The sequence below is a fragment of the Neofelis nebulosa genome, chromosome 13 (genome assembly GCF_028018385.1).
Source record: "Neofelis nebulosa isolate mNeoNeb1 chromosome 13, mNeoNeb1.pri, whole genome shotgun sequence".
NCBI lineage: Eukaryota > Metazoa > Chordata > Mammalia > Carnivora > Felidae > Neofelis > Neofelis nebulosa.
In genome coordinates, this window is record NC_080794.1 from 35,611,988 (window position 1) to 35,631,806 (window position 19,819).

General features: G+C 55.3%; 1 protein-coding gene across 8 annotated transcripts; it reads right to left on the reverse strand.

The window, feature by feature from the left end:
* Positions 1-219: 219 nt before the first annotated feature.
* On the reverse strand, positions 220-18,517 carry AIFM2 (apoptosis inducing factor mitochondria associated 2). Of its 8 annotated transcripts, none has more exons than XM_058696570.1 (12): positions 17,291-17,550; positions 14,787-14,871; positions 9,723-9,916; positions 8,997-9,112; positions 7,567-7,686; positions 6,756-6,848; positions 4,928-5,036; positions 3,815-3,967; positions 3,141-3,233; positions 2,216-2,416; positions 1,754-1,927; positions 220-488 (listed from the first exon to the last, which is right to left on the reverse strand). In XM_058696570.1, the coding sequence occupies exons 2-11, from the start codon at positions 14,846-14,848 to the stop codon at positions 1,776-1,778; spliced, it is 1,293 nt and encodes a 430-aa protein (XP_058552553.1). In that variant the 5' UTR covers positions 14,849-14,871; positions 17,291-17,550; the 3' UTR covers positions 220-488; positions 1,754-1,775. The 8 variants fall into 8 exon arrangements, with proteins under 8 accessions (XP_058552553.1, XP_058552552.1, XP_058552551.1 ...); XM_058696569.1 differs by having other exon boundaries at positions 1,731-1,927; positions 17,291-17,549; XM_058696568.1 differs by having other exon boundaries at positions 220-1,927; positions 17,291-17,549.
* Between the last annotated feature and the right edge of the window lie 1,302 nt (positions 18,518-19,819).

Here is a 19,819-nt window from a genome sequence, read left to right on the forward strand (position 1 = left end):
TGTTGGCTGTCTGTGTTCAGTGATGGAGAGAAGAAAATGAGAGAGGCGTCCCACTGGTGCTTTTCTTTTCTGTTTTAGTGCCCCCACCCCGCCCAATAATATCTGTATCTACTCCTAAAAAGATTTTGCTTCAGGCTTTTGTTTTGGTTTTGTTTGTTTTGTTTTTTTTTAAAGAAAAAGAAAATGAAAGGAAAACAAAAAAAAACACAGAAGATCCAGTGTCTTTCTTACAACATATTCTTTTATTGCAATATTTTCCTCAGTTTGGAAAAACCATGTCCCCATGGGGGGACACTTGTAAAATGTTATAAATAGGACAAGGCCTGTCACTAATGAGCCAAGACTCCCACCCTGCTAGTCCCCAGGTCAGACAGCACAGAATAGCCTTTGTCTCTCAGGCAGCAGGTCCTGCTTCCAGAAGGGGAGCCTGGTTGGCCGTGGCCCACAGGAACGGAGCCCTGGGTGAAGCCTCCGGTGGGGTAGTCATCCTTTGGGAGAGAGGCACGCGTGTCACTTAGGCCTGGGTAACAAATGGAACCGACCCAGGCCACAGCCCAGACAGGGAGCACTCAGAACCCTGGTGAGGCTGGTGTCCCAAGGACTCTGGCCAAGTACCCAGAGGCCACCATCAAAAGTGAGCCGGGCCTGAATTTATTCCAGTGAGATCACCAACCACTTCCATTATGGAGATTTAACCCACGTCTTCCAAAATAAACTCCCTCCCCCCAACTGGAAGTCTTCTCCCAGACAGACGAGTCCTTTATGTGCCTTAACACGGTCAGTGGCAGGCATTGCCACACGGCTGGGCCTCCACATAAATGTCACTGGGGTTGGCCAGGAAACCAGAAGCACAAAACCCCAGAGGTTCCCACAGGGTCCCCCACCCCCAGCATCAGCCGGAGTTTTGTACCTTGCACAACTGACCGTGACGGCAGCCTAGAAGCATGTTGAGCCCCGCTCCGCTCCCTGAACACCAGCCCAGTGGCAACCCACCCAAGGGTCCCATTAGCTCGGCTGCCTTTCCTTAACATGTCCAGTGGCTGGCGGGCCAGGCTTCTGTCTTAACCTGTTAGCTTTGGAAAAACTCACTCTCTGTTAGGATAGGCTAACCGGGAGGGAAATTTATCTAACTCTTCTTAAATGTAACCTATGGTATATCATCGGGACCTAGAAATGGAAATATATAAAGTTTTGTGAAGATTAAAGATTACAGGGACTAACAGTTTAAAATTAGGCTCCTATTAACAACCTGGGTGTCGAAGAATGCACAGGCTTCCCCACCCATGATCTGATGGGAGAGGCTCGGGGTGCAGACCATCTCGACCCCAAATCCCACTCCTTAGATGGTCCCACCATGCAGGTTCCCCTGCCTGCCCTAATAAGACAGGATTTCAGCCACCAGGAGAGCCTGCTCTCTCTTGCTCTGAGAGTCCTGAATGCCAACACGTGCATTCACACACACACACGAAGAGCCCGGGGTAGAGAAGGCTGGCTATGCCCTCCCCAGGACCAGGCGAACCCCTCAGCCAGCACAACTGCAAGCCGACCTCTCCAACCCCAGAAAGCATCCTCTAGGGGGTGTCTTTTCTAATGCCCCTCTCTCTCCCTCTCCGGCTCTCTCTTTCTCTCCCGGTTTTGGTTTTCTGTAAGGTGGGTTTCTGGTCAGTCCATCACTGGCACCTTACTCTAGGAAACGAGCCTTTGCTCTTTGGCCTTTGTCAGGTGGGTACCTCTGGTCAAGCAATCCGTTCACCTGGCGGCGGCCCAGCTCCCGCTCAGGGTGGAGACTGCCGCATGGTCTTCCAGCTCGAGGAGACGAACAGGTCCCGGCTCTTGGCCAGCCGAACCATGAGCCGCCCCACATAGAAGCCGCTGATCTGGCCCACGCCGTCATTTCTCCCCATGGCCAGGAGGAACGTCAGCGCGCCTGTGGAGCAGACACGTGCACACACGCTCGACTCCCGCTCACCACTCGCGGGCCTGCCATCCCTAGAGCACAGTCCTCCCCGGGGCCTTCGGTCTGAGGACAGGGAAACGCGTATGACTTTTAGGAAGACGGGTGAGTCCCGACTTATTTTTAACGAGCTCCAGAGGGACGCTTCCATCGCCAGCCTTCAGAGGGTGTTCTAGGCCCACTTCGTCCGAAAGCTCGCAAAGGCTTCACCGCGTCTAACCCAGCTCTCCGCAAACCGAGAAGTACCTGGGGCTTCCTCACCTGGCTTGTAGGCCTTGAGGGGCCTCTGTTTCCTGGCGTTGACGATGTTGGCCACGGCAACGTTGGCGTGGAGGCCGGCGTGGTAGGCCATCTTGGGCTCCCTCACATCTGCGCAGTCGCCGATGGCATAGATGTGGCTGCAGCCCTCCACCTGGAGATACTCGTTCACTCGCAGAGCGCCATCGCTGGCCAGATGACTTTCTGCCAGGAAGAGCCAACCCTGAAACCAGGCTCCCGAGCTGCCGTGTCAAGCGGCCTCGGGGGCACAGTGAAGATGGCCTCTGGTGCCCGCTAGGCCGCCCTCCAGGGGCACGGCCTCAGGAGGCGAGCAGGCCACCCAATTCATGTCTGCCTAAAGTCCCCATCTCAGAACTCTTCCTGCAGAGGCCAGGTAACTATTCCGGGTTGGAAACTGGTCAGAAAGACAGAAAGTACCACCTTATATAATGCATCTGATGCTCTAAGTTACCGTGCTTAACGCTGATTACCTTACAGTGATCAAGCTGCAACTTAACCAAGTCTTGAATTTCCTTCTGAACACGGATCAGATTCTGAAAGTAAATGTAGGGCTCTAGAAAATGCTAAACTTTTCTTTTTAAGGGGCTTAAAAGAATTATCTTTGAAAATGTAACATTAAGTGGCGCCTGGGTGGCTCAGTCATTAAGCGTCCGACTTCGGCTCGAGTCATCATCTCGCGGCTCGTGAGTCCAAGCCTTGCATCAGGCTCTGTGCTAACGGTGCAGAGCCTTTAGTGCAGAGCCTGCTTCGGATCCTCTGTCTCCCTCTCTCTCTCTGTCCCTCCCGTGTGTCCACCCCTGCCCCTCTCAAAAATAAAACATTAAAAAAAAAAAAAAGAAAATATAACATTAAGACCAATGGGTGTAAAATTCTGGGATCTCTGTGCATTATAAGCACTCAATCCTACCCCTACTCATGGCCGGGGCTAGCTTCCTTCTTCTGTGATTGGCCAGTTCTTTCCTGTAGGACCCAAACAGGAGCTCCTTGTCCAGGAAGGGTGCTATGGAGTAAACGATAGGGACCTGGGACACAGCAATCACGGGGCCGAGGAAGAGTCACGGTCTCTGGCTCACACACGGGAGGCCAAGACTCCGCCTCTTCTCACCTTTCAGTGAGCAGGAGAGTTCAAGCCGCATGATTGCCTCTACTCCCCAAATGGTCATTCCAAGCTGAATGGCCAAATGTCTGGATCGGGGCCTGGGGAGAACGGCATACCTGTGAATAGTAAAAGGCCTGACCCAGGAATTTCCTCCCCTTCGGGTACCAAGAAAGTGAAACAATCGATCTTTCCTTGGCTCTGAAACCGGCTCCCATCTCTCACCACAAGGGGGCGGGCTCCAATTTTGAAAGACCCGTCACTTGGGCCACCCCGGGGTTAAGTCGCGGCCACAACGAAAGAAGGCACAACAAGAGCGGATCCAGACTTGAACTTAAAGTCTGATGTCACCATTCAGAAGAGACCTGAGCGGTTGGGATGGAGGGGGAAGGGATGGCGACCTGATTCCTGGTGGAGAGGCCTGCTCGGCCTGCAGCGACTGAAGGGTGAGGCGGCCCGGGGAGTGGGCACCAGCCCCTGCTTACCGAACGCACTGCGGTAGGCGGCGCTGTTGATCCTAATACCGTTGCAGACAATCACCAGGTTAGTGGCCACCTCTGTGCCTTTGTCCGTGTGCACCTGGATGCACTCTCGATACTCGTTGAGGGGCAGCTCCTCCAGGTTGCTCACCCGTTCACCTGTCAAGGGAGATCTGTGAGCAGGAGGCCGGCAGGGGGCTGGGGCCCAAGCCAAGGGTGACCCGGGAAGCCCTGGGCTGTTGGGGCCCAACTAGGCGACTGCTCTGCTCCTGGCGTCCCCGCTGCCCCTCTGCCAGTCCACCCTGCTGCCCCAAGAAGCGCAGTGTGGACTTCCGGCCACCCCAGAGGATCCAAAGGGAGGAAAGTTCCCCGAAGCAGCGTGCAAAAGTGAAACTGAGTTTCCCAAGACGTTCTGGGAAAAGCTGTTTGAGGAAGACCTCCGCCACACCTCCCAGAGAGTCACCTACATCATCCTAACCAGGCAGGAAGGCTCTCCAGGCGCACCACTGAGGTGAAAGCAAGAAAAGTCCAGAAGCCAGCCTACTTTCCACACTGCCTCAAAGCAAAGGTGGTCACAGTACTGCACAGCCAGTTACAAAGGGACCAGGAGCCGGGAGGGGTCTGCATGGAGCAGGAACGTCACGCCTCCCTGTGAAAAGCGCAGACGCTGAGCCCCGGAAACGGAGTGGTCACAGCGCAGGGGTTAGGGCCCGGCTCTCTGAACGAGCTGGGTGATGCCCTCCCCTCCTGCTCTCATCAAAGGCTACACTCCTCACCACTTTCTGAATACAAACCAAAAAAAACCCCACCATTCGCTACCACAGAGTCGTCATAATTCAGGTCAGATCCTTTAGGTGATTTCTTAAATCGTTCAGCAAACCGGTACCACCTGCACTGTGTCCAAAGCAATAGTCAGGACAGCGCTGCCTCCGTGGCAGGGGAATCCTGTAAGTCCCAGGGCCTCTGGCCTGTCTGAAGACACACAGAGCCTCCAGCTGGACAACAAGGTTCGACCCCAGGACACCGAGGGTCCTCCAGCTGGGGCAGGGACCAAGCCTCTGGGCACATCTCACGGGGCCAGGCAGAGGGGCAGGGCGGCGGGGGGACTTGCACACATACTCAGCAGCAGCCGCACGCCTTTCTGGAGCAGGATCTCCTTCGCTTCCTGCCGGACACAGGGCAGGAGCTCCTTGTCGGCAAGGGCCACGTGGGAGTGGATGAGAGTGACCTGGGACAAACGACCACAGAGCAGAGAAGGAGCCACTGAGTCTCCTGTTCACACGAAGAGGCTTAAAAATGCCATCAGTCTATCTCTTCTACCTCCTCGCCAACCGCCAGTTTACAAGTGAGGAAACTGAGGCCCTGGAGAAGTAATCCGCCCAATGCCGGAACCAGATCACAGCGAGCTGGGCTGGAGCCCACATCGCCTGGCCTAAGACTCTTTCAGAATGTACCAGTGCTCCATACCCCACCCCGCTCCCGGGGCCACGTGGAAAACGATTTTCAGGCAACCTCGGGCACCTATAATTATAGTCTATATATAAACCATTGACATTCTAACTACAACTCAGGCTGACATTGACATTAAAGTTGGTTCTAAAACTGGCACTCGCAGGCACGTCTACTTGCTGTCTGGGTGAGCACAGGGAAGTGGGGGGCAGCCCCGAATGATGTTCAAAGTTTGGGCTTTAAAAACATTTTTTTTAATGTTTGTTTAGTTTTGAGAGAGACAGAGACAGAGACAGAGCAGAGGGGGAGGGGCAGAGAGGGAGACACAGAATCCGAAGCAGCCTCCAGGCTCTGACCCGTCAGCACAGATCCCGGTGCGGGGCTCAAACTCACAAACCGTGAGATCATGACCTGAGCCGAAGTCAGACGCCTAACCGACTGAGCCACCCAGGCACCCCGGAAGCTTGGGCTTTAAAGTCAGACTGCCTGAGTTGAAGCCTCATCTCAGATACCCAATCTACACTTCCCAAAGAGTCCGTCAAACAGGGATCCAGTCCCGTTCCTAGCACATTTGTAATGATGAACCGGGAAAACAGGTATGAAGCACATACTGAGGGCCAAATAAAGGGTGGCCAGTATTACCTGGATTTGTCCACCAGTTATAAACATACGGAAGCCATACTGACTGACTTAACTACCTCAGACTGGTCTTTACCCCATAAATCAAAATTAACAAACTTTTACATCAATCGCTCATAATAATTACCAATAATTTGCCGCAGAACAGCCATGTAATTCAATTCGTCCATATTGATCTTACTTTTCAAAGCCAACCCGCCCTTCCTTAGGGAAAAAGAACAGCCACAGGGCCCATGTGGCTCTCGAAAGCTGGTCCGGCATCAGCTGCAAGCAAGCTCTTGCATTGAGGTCCCATAATCACCCACCACCACTCAGCCCTCGGCCGAGCCTCTACATCCCGCCAGGGTGTCCTATTTCTCTCCAGGGGACCAGGCAGCTTCTCCACCCCTCCATCAGTAAAAGGGAACAAGGCCACCGTCCCCGGGCGGGGGGGGGGGGGGGGGGGGTGCTGGCCAGTCCTTCCCCAGCACGGCCAGTGAGGTTCCTTTCTCGGAGCCACCCAGGGCCAGGCCCACGGTCTCCTGAAGACCAAACAGCCGCTGCCTGCCTCACACGGAACACCCACCGCAGGGGTCTTTGCGGGCCAGCAAAAAGAGGGAACCAAGGTCTACGTTTGTATCTCAAGAGGCTGGAACACGGCAGGGGACACGGGAGTTCACCTCACGCCTCCTGGCTGGACCGGAGGGCGGGACCCCTCACCGGCCCTGGTTCTCCGAGAGAGGAACTCGAGGGGCCGCCCCACGGTAGAGAGCAGGGCGCGGAAACACGCGTTCCCGCTCCAAGTTCGCAGAGCACTACCACCCAGGCCGATGCGCAGAGAAGCTGGGCCCCGAGTGCAAAGACAAGGCCGCACGCCCACCTCTTTCTCGGGGAATTCGGTTTTAATCTCTGCCGCCATCTCCACTCCGGCAGAGCCGCCTCCCACCACCACCACGGACCGCGAGCGCCGGACCTGCAGCGGAAGGAAGCGTAACACGCGCCCTCAGACCCAGTCCTCCCCGTGGCTCGGCCAGGGCGTGGGCCCCTTGGCCCCGAGAAGAGAACAGAAGCCTTTCCGAGTCTGGGATTCAAATGTGCTTCCACGGGGCCGACCGTCTCCCTGCGTCTGCTCCCTCGATTCTTGCATCAGCCCCAAGGGGCAGGTGACCGCGGCCCAGGGGCAGGTGACCGCGGCCCAGGTCTGCCTGAGTTCACAGCCGGGATCCCGACCCTGACACTCACGTCTGTCCCTGACGACGCAAGAGAGGTTCCCCAGGCTCCTCAGCGGCTGGGCAGAGAGGGCAGGGCCTGGCCACAGTCACACGGTAGCAGCCGCCTCGGGATCCTTCTCTGGGTCTCCACTCCTCACCCCAGTGGTGCCGGACCCCGCCCGCCCACCTCTCAGTGAAAGCTGCCTGCGATCATGGATCCGAGCCCGCTCTGTGAAACACAAAGCCTTGTGCAAACGGGACCCCAACAGAGACAAGTCGGGGACCCACACCAGTCACTGTGTGAGGTCTGGGGTGCTCATGTCCAGACTTCGATGACAGGAACAAAGGCCTCCCCCCAGGGAGTCTCTCCCTAGTAATACCCCACCTTCACGGCTGCACCCGGGCCTCGCCATAGTGGTCCCACCCTCCTGGGGGTCCACCTGGCCCTCGCTAGCCCACCCTGGCCAACGGGCGGCTCACCTGCTTCACCATGTCCTCGTAGGCCTGGATAGCAACCTCCCGGCTGGCCACCCGGTTAAACTTGCCCGGAAAGAGCGCGGTGCTGCCAGTGGCCAGGATAAGATGTGAGAAGTGCAGGGCCTGTAGGGCGCAAGGGAAAGGAAGTGAGGGCAGCCCCGGGCTACTACTGAATGCCATCAGGCCGCTGGGCAAGAGGCACCAGGTCGGGGAGGCCCCTCTGGGCACACTGAGGCCGCCCTCCTCTGAAAGGAGCAAAATCACGACACTGCCCAGCCACGGGGTAGCACCAGAACCCCGGGATACACCTAAGGAAGCGGCCTGTACCTCCTGCCAGAGCCTCCTCCCCCCACGGAAACGGGAGGGATGCACCCCCACGCAGCGGGCAGGTGAGCAGGGACAGGAAGCTACTCGTGGCGATAAGCAGGACTCGAACTTCCCATGTGGAGTCAGTTTAGAATTTCCTAGGGATTTTACAAGCCAAAAAAAAAAGGGAGAGAGGGAGGGAACGAGGGAAATCATTTGGAGCCTAAATACATAAGGCTGACAAAACCACAGCTGCTCTGGGGGAAGGGAGAACGGAGGGGCTGTGTCCCACTCAGCCCCTTCCCCGTGGCCCAAACCACAGGACAAGGAGACTCGGTCATCTTTCCAACCAAGAGATTCCCCAGCCCGAAAATTAATTCAAGAAAGCCCGAGTCACACTAAATCACTGAGGACAGAGATGGAGTCCCCTCTCTCCAGTCCCCCCTGAGCTTTGAATAGAGCAGAGGGCCAGACTGGAGGTGACCCTTAATACGACACACGGCAGCTCACTGAGGGACCTCTGGTCGCTGCAGGTACCAGGCCGTGGGCTCCACCCGGGGCTGGGGGTTGCAGACACGAGCGAAGACCTCTGCCCCAGTCACCTCCCAATCCGGGGGATGTGGGATCACGTGTGTACCTACATGACCGAGTCTACACAGCCTGGAGCGCCCCCACAGGCTGGCCGGGCCCGGGCCTGGTCTGGGAGCCCAGCTTTCAGAGCGTAGACCCTGGGGTGAAACAGCCTGGGTTCAAGTCCTGGCTGAAGTCTCTCACAAGGGGTAGGATCTTGGGCGAGCCGCTTAACCAAGCTCCCTGTAAAGTGAGGCTATACCACCGCCCTCACAGTCATGGTGGGCACGAAGTGCGACTCAGGAAGGCTGAAGACGGTGCGTGGCGTACAGGAAAGGCTGAGGAGAAGTGCCACCACACTCTTGTGGCTGCTGTGGTCAGGTCGTTGCTTATGAGGCATCTGCTGTCCACCCGGCACCACGTAGGGGCCACAGATGACTCTCTCAGCCCTTGAGACCGGCCGTGTTCTTCCCCACCGGCAGCCGCAGCCCCCGGGGTGGGGGTGGGGGGCCTCCCGAAAACCAGCTGAGGGTCGGGTCAGCCCCCAGGACGCTCACCTCGCCATCCTCGAGCAGCACCGTCTGGTTCTGCAGGTCCACCTCTACTACCAGCCCCTGCCGGAAGTTTTCCTTAAAGGTCTCCGAGTAGGAAATGAACGTCTTTTTGGCAAACCCTGGGGAATGGACACAGAGGAGGTCACAGAGTAAAAGTGAGCTGCCCATAGGAGGCCACAAAAACTCAGAACCTTTCCTGAGGGGTATCCTTGGCCAAACAGCCGAGTCAGTGGTATTCCCGGGATACCACCACCCCCTAAAAGCACCAGCCTGGGCCTCACCAGGTCCTCAGGGAAGTTTCCAGCTCTTACTTCTGCAGCCTTGCTACGGGCGCTGCTTAAGGCCAGTGACCTTCTTTTTTTAAATTTTTTTTTTTTTTCAACGTTTTTGATTTATTTTTGGGACAGAGAAAGACAGAGCATGAACGGGGGAGGGGCAGATAGAGAGGGAGACACAGAATCGGAAACAGGCTCCAGGCTCCGAGCCATCAGCCCAGAGCCTGACGCGGGGCTCGAACTCATGGACCGCGAGATCGTGACCTGGCTGAAGTCGGACGCTTAACCGACTGCGCCACCCAGGCGCCCCAAGGCCAGTGACCTTCTTAAGAATCTCTGGAATTTGTCTAAAGGCAGAATTCAGGCCGTGCCCTAAGTGGAGAAAACCCCTCCAGACCCAGAGTGGTTAACAAGACCGTTCGCACAAAGAAAGCCCCAGAAAAGAGGCTGTTACCGCTTTCCACGGAGGCCCGGAGGGCTGCCACGTTGTGGTGGAAGGAGTCCTTCATGTCCACCAGCACGAAGGGGATGTTCAGAGCCTGCAGCTGGCTGGCGGCGGCGATCCCACCGAAGCCCCCACCCACGACCACCACGTTCACAGCTCCCACGTCCACGGAGACCTGGGACCCCATCTCAGACCGGGTGCTCCTGGGATAGGAGGAGACACCACATTAGGGTCAAGGGCCTCAAGAGCTGGGAGGGCAGGGGTGGTCCACAGCAAGAAAGTCCCCAAATGCCAAGATTTGATCTTTTTATTTCCTTTTTTTTTTTTTTTTTTTTTTTTTTATAAACTCCACACCTGACATGGGGCTCAAACTCACAACCCCAAGATCAAGAGTCACGTACTCTACCAAATGAGCCAGCCAGGCACCCGGGGACTTGATCTTTCTAAAGTATGTAACTGTCTATTAATGAAATTGCAATGTTGTGGCATTTGAATTAAATTCCAGAGGAACAAGGTGTATCCTAATTCCATCCCATTCCCCAACCACCCAGCTCCCTCCTCCAAGGCAGCCGCTATTACCGAGTTTATCTGAATTCTTCCAGAGATAGTCTCTGCACCCTCAATATTACTTTTGCCCACATTAACCAAATTGTTGTGCACTTTTTTCACTCAGTATAGTTGTCCACTCAGCAACATGCATTAACTGAGTTGCTGCTTTGGGGCGCGCTCTGTGCTGTGGACACAGTAATCGCAGACAGACAGACAGACAGACAGACAGACGGACGGACACCATCCCTGCCCTTGTAAAGGCAGGACTTGCAGACTCAGAGGGTGAGGTGGACGATGTCGATGAGCGACGCTAGGCAGGCACAGAGCAACGAGAAGCGGTGGGCACGCCCGTGGGGAACTGGCACGCACAGACCACGTTAAAAGAACTAAGCAAAATTCTTTAAGCACTGCACCAAGCGGACACCAATTCTGCCCGGCTCACGGGTCACCGCCTTGAACCCCAGGTCTAAGGAGGGAGAACCCCAGGTCTCTAAGGAGATCAATTAGCAGGTTATGACAATCAAGGTGCAAACAGGGTGTGGTATGATTGGGGTCCTGAAGAGGGGCCTGCGGTAGGCAAGTCACCCTGCCCCCAGCATTCCTGGGACAGCAGAGGCGCTCCAAGATGGCTGAGCAACATCCCCCAGGGGGGCAGGAAGAACACCTGCTGGTAGGTGAGGGAGGGAGGGTGAGGGAGAAGCACTCATCATGCAGACTCCGGTCAGAGGGAGTGGGGTGCGAGGTCCTGCTCCCTGCCTGGGACAGGTCATCTGTGAGAGCATCCGCAGAGGGCGGAAGCCAGATCTGCAGGCCGAGTGTGCCCCTGACGCCCACACGTGGACTGGGGCAGCCTGACCAGCTCCTGGCAGACTGAGAACCAACTATGGTTGAATCCCTGAGGAGCTGAGATTCGGGACACACTGCTTGGCACAGAACTGAAGCGGACGCTAGAGGACTTCCGAGGCAGGGGTCACTAGGCACCGAACCACTGAGCACAAAGGAAAAAGAAGAAGAGAGCAGTTTACCTGAGCTCTCCTAGCCAGTCTGGGAGGCTGTCCCTGAGGCTCACCCTCCCAAGGGCCTGGGTCACCTGGTGCCTCCATGGAGAGCCGAGGGGCAGGCCTGGGGCTGTGGCGAGGGGCCTGGTCTCCAGAGCAGCTTAGCCCCGGAGAAGGGCGCTCCTGGTCCAGGCCTCTGGGCTCACTCGGGTGGGAGCCTTGTGGGGAGCAGTCCTGACCGCAGCTGAGATCCTGAGAGCATCCTGCCGGGAGATGCTGGCTCAGGGGCGACAGGCAAGCAAAGCTCCTGGCCTGAGCCAGGCTCCAAGGAGAGGCAGAAATAAGCCAGGCTGCCGGAGAGAAACGCTGAGGAAAGAAACAAAAGCTTACACAAAAGCTGCACGCAGAAAGCAGCAGGAGAGGCCAACAGCTGCTGTGGGCTTCAGGGAAGGGGTGTTTTGGGGAAGCAGGGGGAGGGGAGGCAGAGAAGTAAGAAACTGGAACTCAGGGCAACTTTGAAGGACAGACAGCAAGCTGTCAAAAGGCTCGATGGGGAAGCACGTTCCAGGCCATCTGGGACCCTCTCAGCACTACAGGCAGCTGGAAGGCCACTATGCGTCCCTGCAACATCTGTGTGGCCTGGGGCACAACCCCTCCCCTCTCTGGGCCTGTAATGGGAGGGGACACCCTGAAATGTCCTTGCACATGTAAGTTTCCAAGACGTGGATCTTCCCCTACTTATGAAGGCAGTTTAAGGTTGGATGGACCTCCAGGCACCGTTCTCATTGGCATTCAAATCCCCGCTGCCTCATTTCTCCCCTGGGGGAGACAGAACCCAGCTCCGGCAGAGCCGGTAGCTTTGGCACAGGAAATCATTAGAGATTTAACTTTATTTCTCATTGGCTGAATGGTTCCCAGTGCATCAAGGATTGTACATCCCACCCATTTTACAGATGAAGAAACTGAGTCCTCAGCAGGGCTGTGACCAAGACAAATCCCCAGCATGCAGCGCTACCTTCACTGTTCCAGGCCCTCAGAAAGGCTGTCCAGAGTTGGCCCCTGTGTGTTCATCAGTCTGAATCTGCCAACTGGGCCAGAAGAAGAATATCTCCCAAGGCCAGGACCCAAGAGGGCCCAGGAACCCAGCCAGAGGCCAGGAGAGGATACCAGAAGCCGAGCAGGGCCTGTGAATGTGGCAGACAGTGAGGCAAGCTATGGAAGAGATACATTTCACCGGCCCCCTTCAACACAGCCCCCTCTGTGCCAGCCTACTCTTGGGGCCAGCAGTCAGCAAGGAGGTCGGACAAAAACCAGAGAACTCTGCCTCCAAGTAGGGCACAGGCCCTAGAGAGGATACACAGCTTGTTGGGAAGGGCTGGGTCACACTGGACCACGCAGGGCAGCTCAAGGAGGAGCCTTGAAAAACAGCCGGGGCCAGGGGCCTTCACCACCAAAGAAAAGCTTAGGCCAGAATCTCCTTCCCAGGGCAGAAAGTCCAGCAACCCCAGCATAAGCCTGATGGACGGTGGGCTGGCCAAGGAGTTGAATCTCTGCTCCCTCAGACCCCCCAGATCATCAACTGGCTTCCCCAAAGGAAGCCTAACCTTGGCCTTGCCCAACTAGGTACACCCCTCAATAAAAGCAAATTGCTTCCCCGTAGCTCCCAGTAGAAGGTTTGGGGCCCGAGGGCAGAGCCAGGCCTAGAAGGGGCTGCCAAAGCTGCGCCAGGGAAGAGGAAGCTCTTTTACAATCCAAACCGCCTGAGGCCTCTCCTGGAATCTGTACCCCTCCCCTAGCCTCTGACACTCCCACTTGGGGACTGGAGGCTGGCAGCTCCCCAGCCCATTCCACCTTTCCTCCCCAGCAGCCTCCCCTCCCCAACACTCTCCGACACGCCTACCCTCCCTTGGCTATTCTAATGCCAATTCTCCCATAGCCCCAAGGACAGCTAGACCCTGCTAGGCACAACTTAATTTGCAGCATGCCGAAACCAGGGGCTTAGGTCATAGACCTGCCTTCCCAGCTACATAGCCTAAAGGTGGTCAAAAAGTGTAGGCTGAATTATATGTGCTAACATAGCAGGATGGCTGCGCAAACGGCCTCAATAAATGGGAGATGCCATCAGTCAATGGAAACCTCCATAAATGGCAGACGACACTATTATACACCCATACGATGGAATATTCTGGAGCCATTTGTTTTTAGAGTGATGATTTTTCACATGAAAATTCTGCCCATGGCTAGTCCCCACCCATAGAATGTACAGAACCAAGAGTTAACCCTATGGCCTCTGGATGATTATGTCAATGCAGGTTTATCAACTCTAAGAAATGTATCACTCTGGAAAAGTGGTGTTGCCAATGGGAGAAGCCATATTTGTGTAGGGGCAGGGGGCACGGGGGAAATCTCTGCACCCTCCCCTCTACTTTGCTGTGCCCCTAACACTACTCCAAAAACATAAAGTCTTAGGGGCACCTGGGTGGCTCAGTCGGTTGAGCGCTCAACTCTTGGTTTTGGCTCAGGTCATGGACTCGGCGGTTCGTGAGTTCAAGCCCCGCATCGGGCTCTTCACTGACGGTGCTGAGCCTGCTTGGGATTTTCTCTCTCTCCCTCTCTCTCTGCTCTTCCCCCGCTCGCTCCCTCTCTCTCTCTCAAAATAAATACGTAAAACTTAAAAAAAAATTTTTTTAATAATAAATAAAAAAATAAAAACATAAAGTCTTAGCGGGGAGAAAAAGGCTATCCATAAAAAGTTAGGTAATAGGCACGCGAAGCCTAATCCCACGGTGTGTGCAAATCAGACACAGACGCACAGACACGTAATGATCACATCAGCGAGAACTCTTTGTGCTTTTATCCGTATCTCCGTGTTGAACAGGTGTGGGGTTTTGTCCCCATTTTGGAAACAAGTTCAATAATTTGTCCAAGTTCAATCCTCAACGCTCTGACCAGAACTGCACTCTGAGCCAGAATGCTAACAGTGGTCACCAGGTGATGTTTTTACTTTCTTCTTCGAACTTTTTGTGTGTGTGTTATAAATATTGTTTTAATGTTTATTTATTTTTGAGAGGCAAGGGAGGGGGAGAGAGAGAGGGAGACAGAGGATCTGAGGCAGGCTCCTTGCTGTCAGAGCAGAGCCCACTGTGGGGCTCAGACTCACAAACCGTTGAGACCCAAGCCAAAGTCAACCAACTGAGCCACCCAGGTGCCCCATGTATTTGTGGAATATTTTTAACTGGGTATGTCATTTTTACAGAAATAATAAGAGTTTAAAAACAGGGCAGGCCTCCTACCATTTATTTTTTTAAGTTGAGATATTCATATATTATAAAATTTTAAAGTATACAATTCAGCGGTTTCTAGTACATTCATAAAGTTGTGCAACCATCCCTATGATCTAATTCCAGAACATCTGCATCACCCCAAAATAACCTCTTACCCATTAGCACTCACTCCCCGTCCCCCCCTCCCTCCAGCCGCTGGCAACCACTAATCTTTCGGTTTCTATAGACTGCCTATTCCATACCTTTTGTGACTGGCTTCTTTCACTTTGCATAGTGTTTTCAAGAGTCGTCCAAACTGTAGCATGCGTCGCCATTTCAATCCTTCTCCTTTTTTTATTTTTCATGTTTATTTATTTTGAGAGACAGAGAGCGAGCGAGCACAAGCAGGGGAGGGGCAGAGAGAGAGGGGGAGAGAGAGAATCCTAAGCAGGCTCTACGCTGTCAGGGCACAGCCTGACACAGGGCTCCATCCCATGAACCGTGAGATCATGACCTGAGCCGAAATCAAGAGCCGAACGCTTAACCGACTGAGCCCCCCAGGTGCCCCTTCATTCCTTCTTATGGTTAACATTCCATCATACAAAGATACCACATTTTGTTTCGCCATCTGTCAGTTGATAGACATTTGGGTTGGTTCCACCTGGTGGCTGTTACGAACAACGCTGCTATGAACATCTGTGTAAAAGTTTTTGTGTGGACACTTGTTTTTAATTCTCTCGAGTACATATCCCTAGGAGTGGGATTGCTAGGTGTCGGGCAATTCTAGATTCAACTGTTTGAAGAACTGCCAATCCCACCGTCTGATTCTGAACCGAACATCAAGCCAAGGGAGAGACCCCAGAGACTCTTAACGAAATCTGTCAAGACTCAGGAATGTCAGCATAAGAGAACGTCCAGGGGCTCCTGGGTGACTCAGTCGGTTGAGCGTCCTTGAATGTCTGACTCTTGGTTTCAGGTCAGGTCAAGATCTCAGGGTTTGTGAGTTCAAGCCCCATGTCAGGCTCCACTCTGATGGCACCGTGCCTGCTTGGGATTCTCTCCCCCCTCCCCCCCCCCCCGCCCCTCTCCTGCTTGCACATGAGCACACGCACACACTCTCTCAAAATAAAAATAACTAAAAGAACATCCACGAAAACAACTCCTACATGTCCAGCAACTCCTATATTTTACCTTTGCCCCCCCCCATACACACACACACACACACACACACACACGCACACACACAATCTGGTTTACACTTGTATTTTCTCAGTCAATCCTACTTTCTCTGCCAAGGACACCAGCCTGACCACAGGATGATTTTTCTCTAATAACACAAACAAGGGGCTGTTAGGAATCTACTGAAAAGCAAGGAAGCCACATTTATGCCAAAGCTGTTAAGAGGTCATGCTTCAGAAATACAGCAGGAGCCATGTGGGCTCTGATCAGAGCAAGGACATTGCCCCAGCATTGCTTCACAGAGATTACAAATAAAACAGGCCATTTTTTGAGTCATCATAGTCATATCAAGGGTGGATCTCCACAGCCATGTTTCCATAATGGCAGTTCGGATAAGGGGGCCACTAGAGTGTGACTCACCCTGAACCTCCTCCCTACCTGCAGGAGGGAGAAGGGCAGGCAGCCTCCCTCACTAGACAGCCTGAGAGCTGGCCTTCCATGACTGGCCCCTGAGGGGACACACACGGAACATAACCCAAAAAAGACCAGTTCCTGAAGGAACAGAAAGTCTGAAGAGGGGCTGTCTTTTCATGGCCCAGCACGGGGCAGCTCTGGGCCGACATGTTCCTTCAGGTGTTCCATACACTCAAAGAGAAAATCAAGGCCATGGAACTTGTATACCCTCCTGGGAGCAAGTCACTTTGTGGTTCCCTAAACACCCCCACCAACAGTCTGCTCACTGCCTGTGTCTGGACCCTGGCTTCTTCATTTCACTGCCAAAGACCTGGCTGGCCCTGGAGGACACGGGCTCAGCCCAGGTCCACCCCCTCACCGCTAAGGAGTCCTGAACAAGGCCAGGCCCAAGTGGGCCTGGGTCTCCTCCCCTAAGGCAGAAGCCCTCCAGACGCCGGGTTTCACCCAGCGCTCCTCCCAGGGCTCCTCTCTAGGCGCAAGGGTGAGGGCAGGGGGGCCTGAGAGTTTGGACACTAGTGTGGTCATGCGCATTATACACACCAGCCTGGGCAGGCCCCCCTGATATTTTACACATTTACATATTGTACATGCTGGCCTTTGAACACAAGGTAGGAAGCTGGCTGGGACACCGAAAACCCCTTCCCAAACTGTCTGACCCTCTGCCCAGTGCCTGTCCTCCTGCTGGATCATCAGCTCCCAAGGGCCTCTCCCCTCCCCACCCCGACTGTACATCCAAGGGTCAGAAGGATTCTTGCTGGAGGGGAAAGGCCAGTGAGTTTAGTGGGTGGTGTTAGAAGGAAAACGCCCGACATCACCCACTAAAAGCAGCTCCGGGTGGACTTCAGGCTTCCCGGCCTTCCCAGCTCCACCGGAGTTAGTTCGGGACCACTGGCCTTTGTCCCCGCGGGAACTGGGACTTCATGGGGGGGGGGGGGGGGGGGGTGGAGAAGCAGACCTCCTAGGGCACCCCGGAGACTGTGGGCGCTCGGGTAACCCGAGGGATTTCCTTCCTACAGACGGAGGTTTTCCTCCTGCCCTGTGACACTAGCTTCCACCCAGAGGTGACCCGCGAGCACTCCCAGGGTGGGGGCGTGGAGAGGGCAGCCCGTCTTACCTGGGAAGACCTCAGAAGTTTCGAGGGGCGGACGGGGAGGAGGCGAGTTTGCCCTACCCTTGCCGCCGGGCCTAAGCCTCCCAGTTTTCGTGTGCTGAGGGAACTGGGGTGGGGCAGGCCGGGGCCGGGTACCTAGAGCAACTGCCCTCCCCCGCCAGGGCCACAACGCCCGCGCACCGGAGCTCGGACGCAACCCGCCAGGTCTTTCAGGCCCGGCGAGGCCCCTCTGGGCGCTTGTAGGGCGGGCGCACGGGGGGGCGGGGCCCCGAGAGCCCGCCCCTTGCACCACTCGGCCAGTCCGCTCTGGGATTGCCGCGCGCCCCAGACCCCTCCCGGTGGGCGTGGGCGTGGGCGTGGCTCGGTACGTGCCCGCCCGCGGAGGGAGCCTGGGGAGCTGCGGCCGCGGCACGGACACCAGCAACCCCTGGCGACGCCGAGCGCTCCCGGGCCCAAGCGAGCGCTCGAAGCCCGGAACGCTTTCCCCACGCCTCTGACTTCGGCCGCCTGTCTGCCAGGCCCTCGGAAGCTCCGAGAGCTCAGCGCGACTCCACAGCGGACGGATCACCAGCCTCCGGCTGCTCGCCTGTAAATCGCAATTCGGCAAAAGGCGCCGCCGGGCACCCGCTGAACGCCGGCACTGTGCGCGGCGTGGGGGGGTCGAGGGGGGGTCGGGATGGAGAGCAAAACAGACGCCGTGTCTGCCTTCCGCGGAGCTGACATTCCGGGGAAAGACAAATAGTAAATACACATAACCTGTATCGCTAACCGCACTACGAGGACTGGGGATAAAGGAAGCTTGCCAAGGCCTCTCCCCAAGGATGAGGAGTTGGACGAGGGCGGAGAGAAGGCAGCCGTGCTCTGGGTGTGCAAAGACGCAGAGGCAGGACAAAGAGCTAACAGCGGGGGCGTGGTGGAGGCGGTCACAGGACAGGGTGGCCCAGCGTGGGCAGGGTGTACAGACCTGGTGGGGTCGTGTCATCCCCAGGGCAATGGGATACCACCGCAGGGCTTTAGGCAGGAGAGTGACAGGTCTGAGTTCTGTTTTGTGGTGAAAGGATCGGGAAATGGCAGGGCTCCCTGAAATTGGGGAACTAGTCAGCAGGGCAGTCCTGGAGACAAAGGGGCTTGGCTAGGATCTAGAGAGAAACCCAATGATGCGAACCTGGTGGTAGGATGTAGCCAGTTGGGTGACAGATGAGCCGTCTTCATCTATTTAATGCAAGTATTCGCACTTAGCCATTCATTATAGGTGTTTTATGTGGGCAGATTAGCTTGCCCAAGGCTACAGGGTATGTTGGCAGCTTCCTGGTTCCCAGAATACTGCCCTTCGTCTTCCCAGCTTTCGTGAACGTTCACACTAGCAGTGACCTGTTTTGTACCTTTTCCAAAAGCTGTGGCCAAGGGCCTTGTATCCAATACTCCTGGTATGGGAAGGGTTGTGATCAATTCCACCTAGAACACATTGGTGCCCAGAACCATCCTGAGCTGAGAAGGAAACTGGTGTCCTCCCATGAGCACCCGACTCACATTACTAGCCTGCATAGCCCAGGCTGCACCTTCCAGTTCTTTGGAATCCTTGCCTCTCTCCTATCCTGGCTGGCACCCTGCCACCTGAAATCGCGCTGAAGGAAGGGATTCAGAGGTGTGGGAGTCTCTACCTCCGTCTCTCAGCCCCTGCGGCCACAGAAAAGCAACCACGCAGAGTGCTCATGGCCCTCTGAGCCATGTCCTAATCCTGGCCTTTGGGGAACCATCAGAGAGCCACAGCTTGGATGTCCTAAGCCTTCCATTTGTCATGGGCTTTGCAAACTTCCAAATAGCTTTTATCTCCTTTTTTCCCTCCTGACACTCCTAGAGAAAAGTAGGGCTGAGGTTAAACTGACACCAAGGAGGGCAACAGTCACAATTGACCTGCTCTCTGGGGCAAAGACCTTGCTTTGCTGGACTTTGGGTCCCCGGCATCTGGCATCCATCCCAGCACCTGGTTCCCTAGGAGTGCAAACTAATGTTTGCATAGATAAATGTGGGGGGGGGGGGGGTTCTTGATATAATTCACATACCATTAAATCCATTCTTTTCAAGCGTACAGTTCAGTGATGTGACACTGTGCCACCGTCACCGTTATCTGACTCAGGGACATTGTCATCAGTCCAAAAAGCAACCCCATACTCACTTCCTCAGGCCACTCACCCCACACCGCTCCTCTCTTCCCACTCAACAGTTGTGGAACTCGGAGCCTTGGAACTGAAAACCGGGGCTCCTTGCCTTCTAACAAAGGACTTTTGCCTTTGAATTTGCAAGTGCCAGAGGTAGTAGGAAAGTATGGTTTGGACGCAGAAACACTGGCAGTATGGAACTTTAACGATTAGCAGGAATGGTGGACAGACTGTCTCACGTCACAGAATCTAAGAGAAGGGAGCTTTGCTGGCTCTCAGTCATGAGCTCAGATTTCCTGACAACAGGTGACTTGACTGCTGGCCCCCCAGGGCTGGGAGGAGCTCCAGGGTACTGGGGTCAACCAGGGGCTGG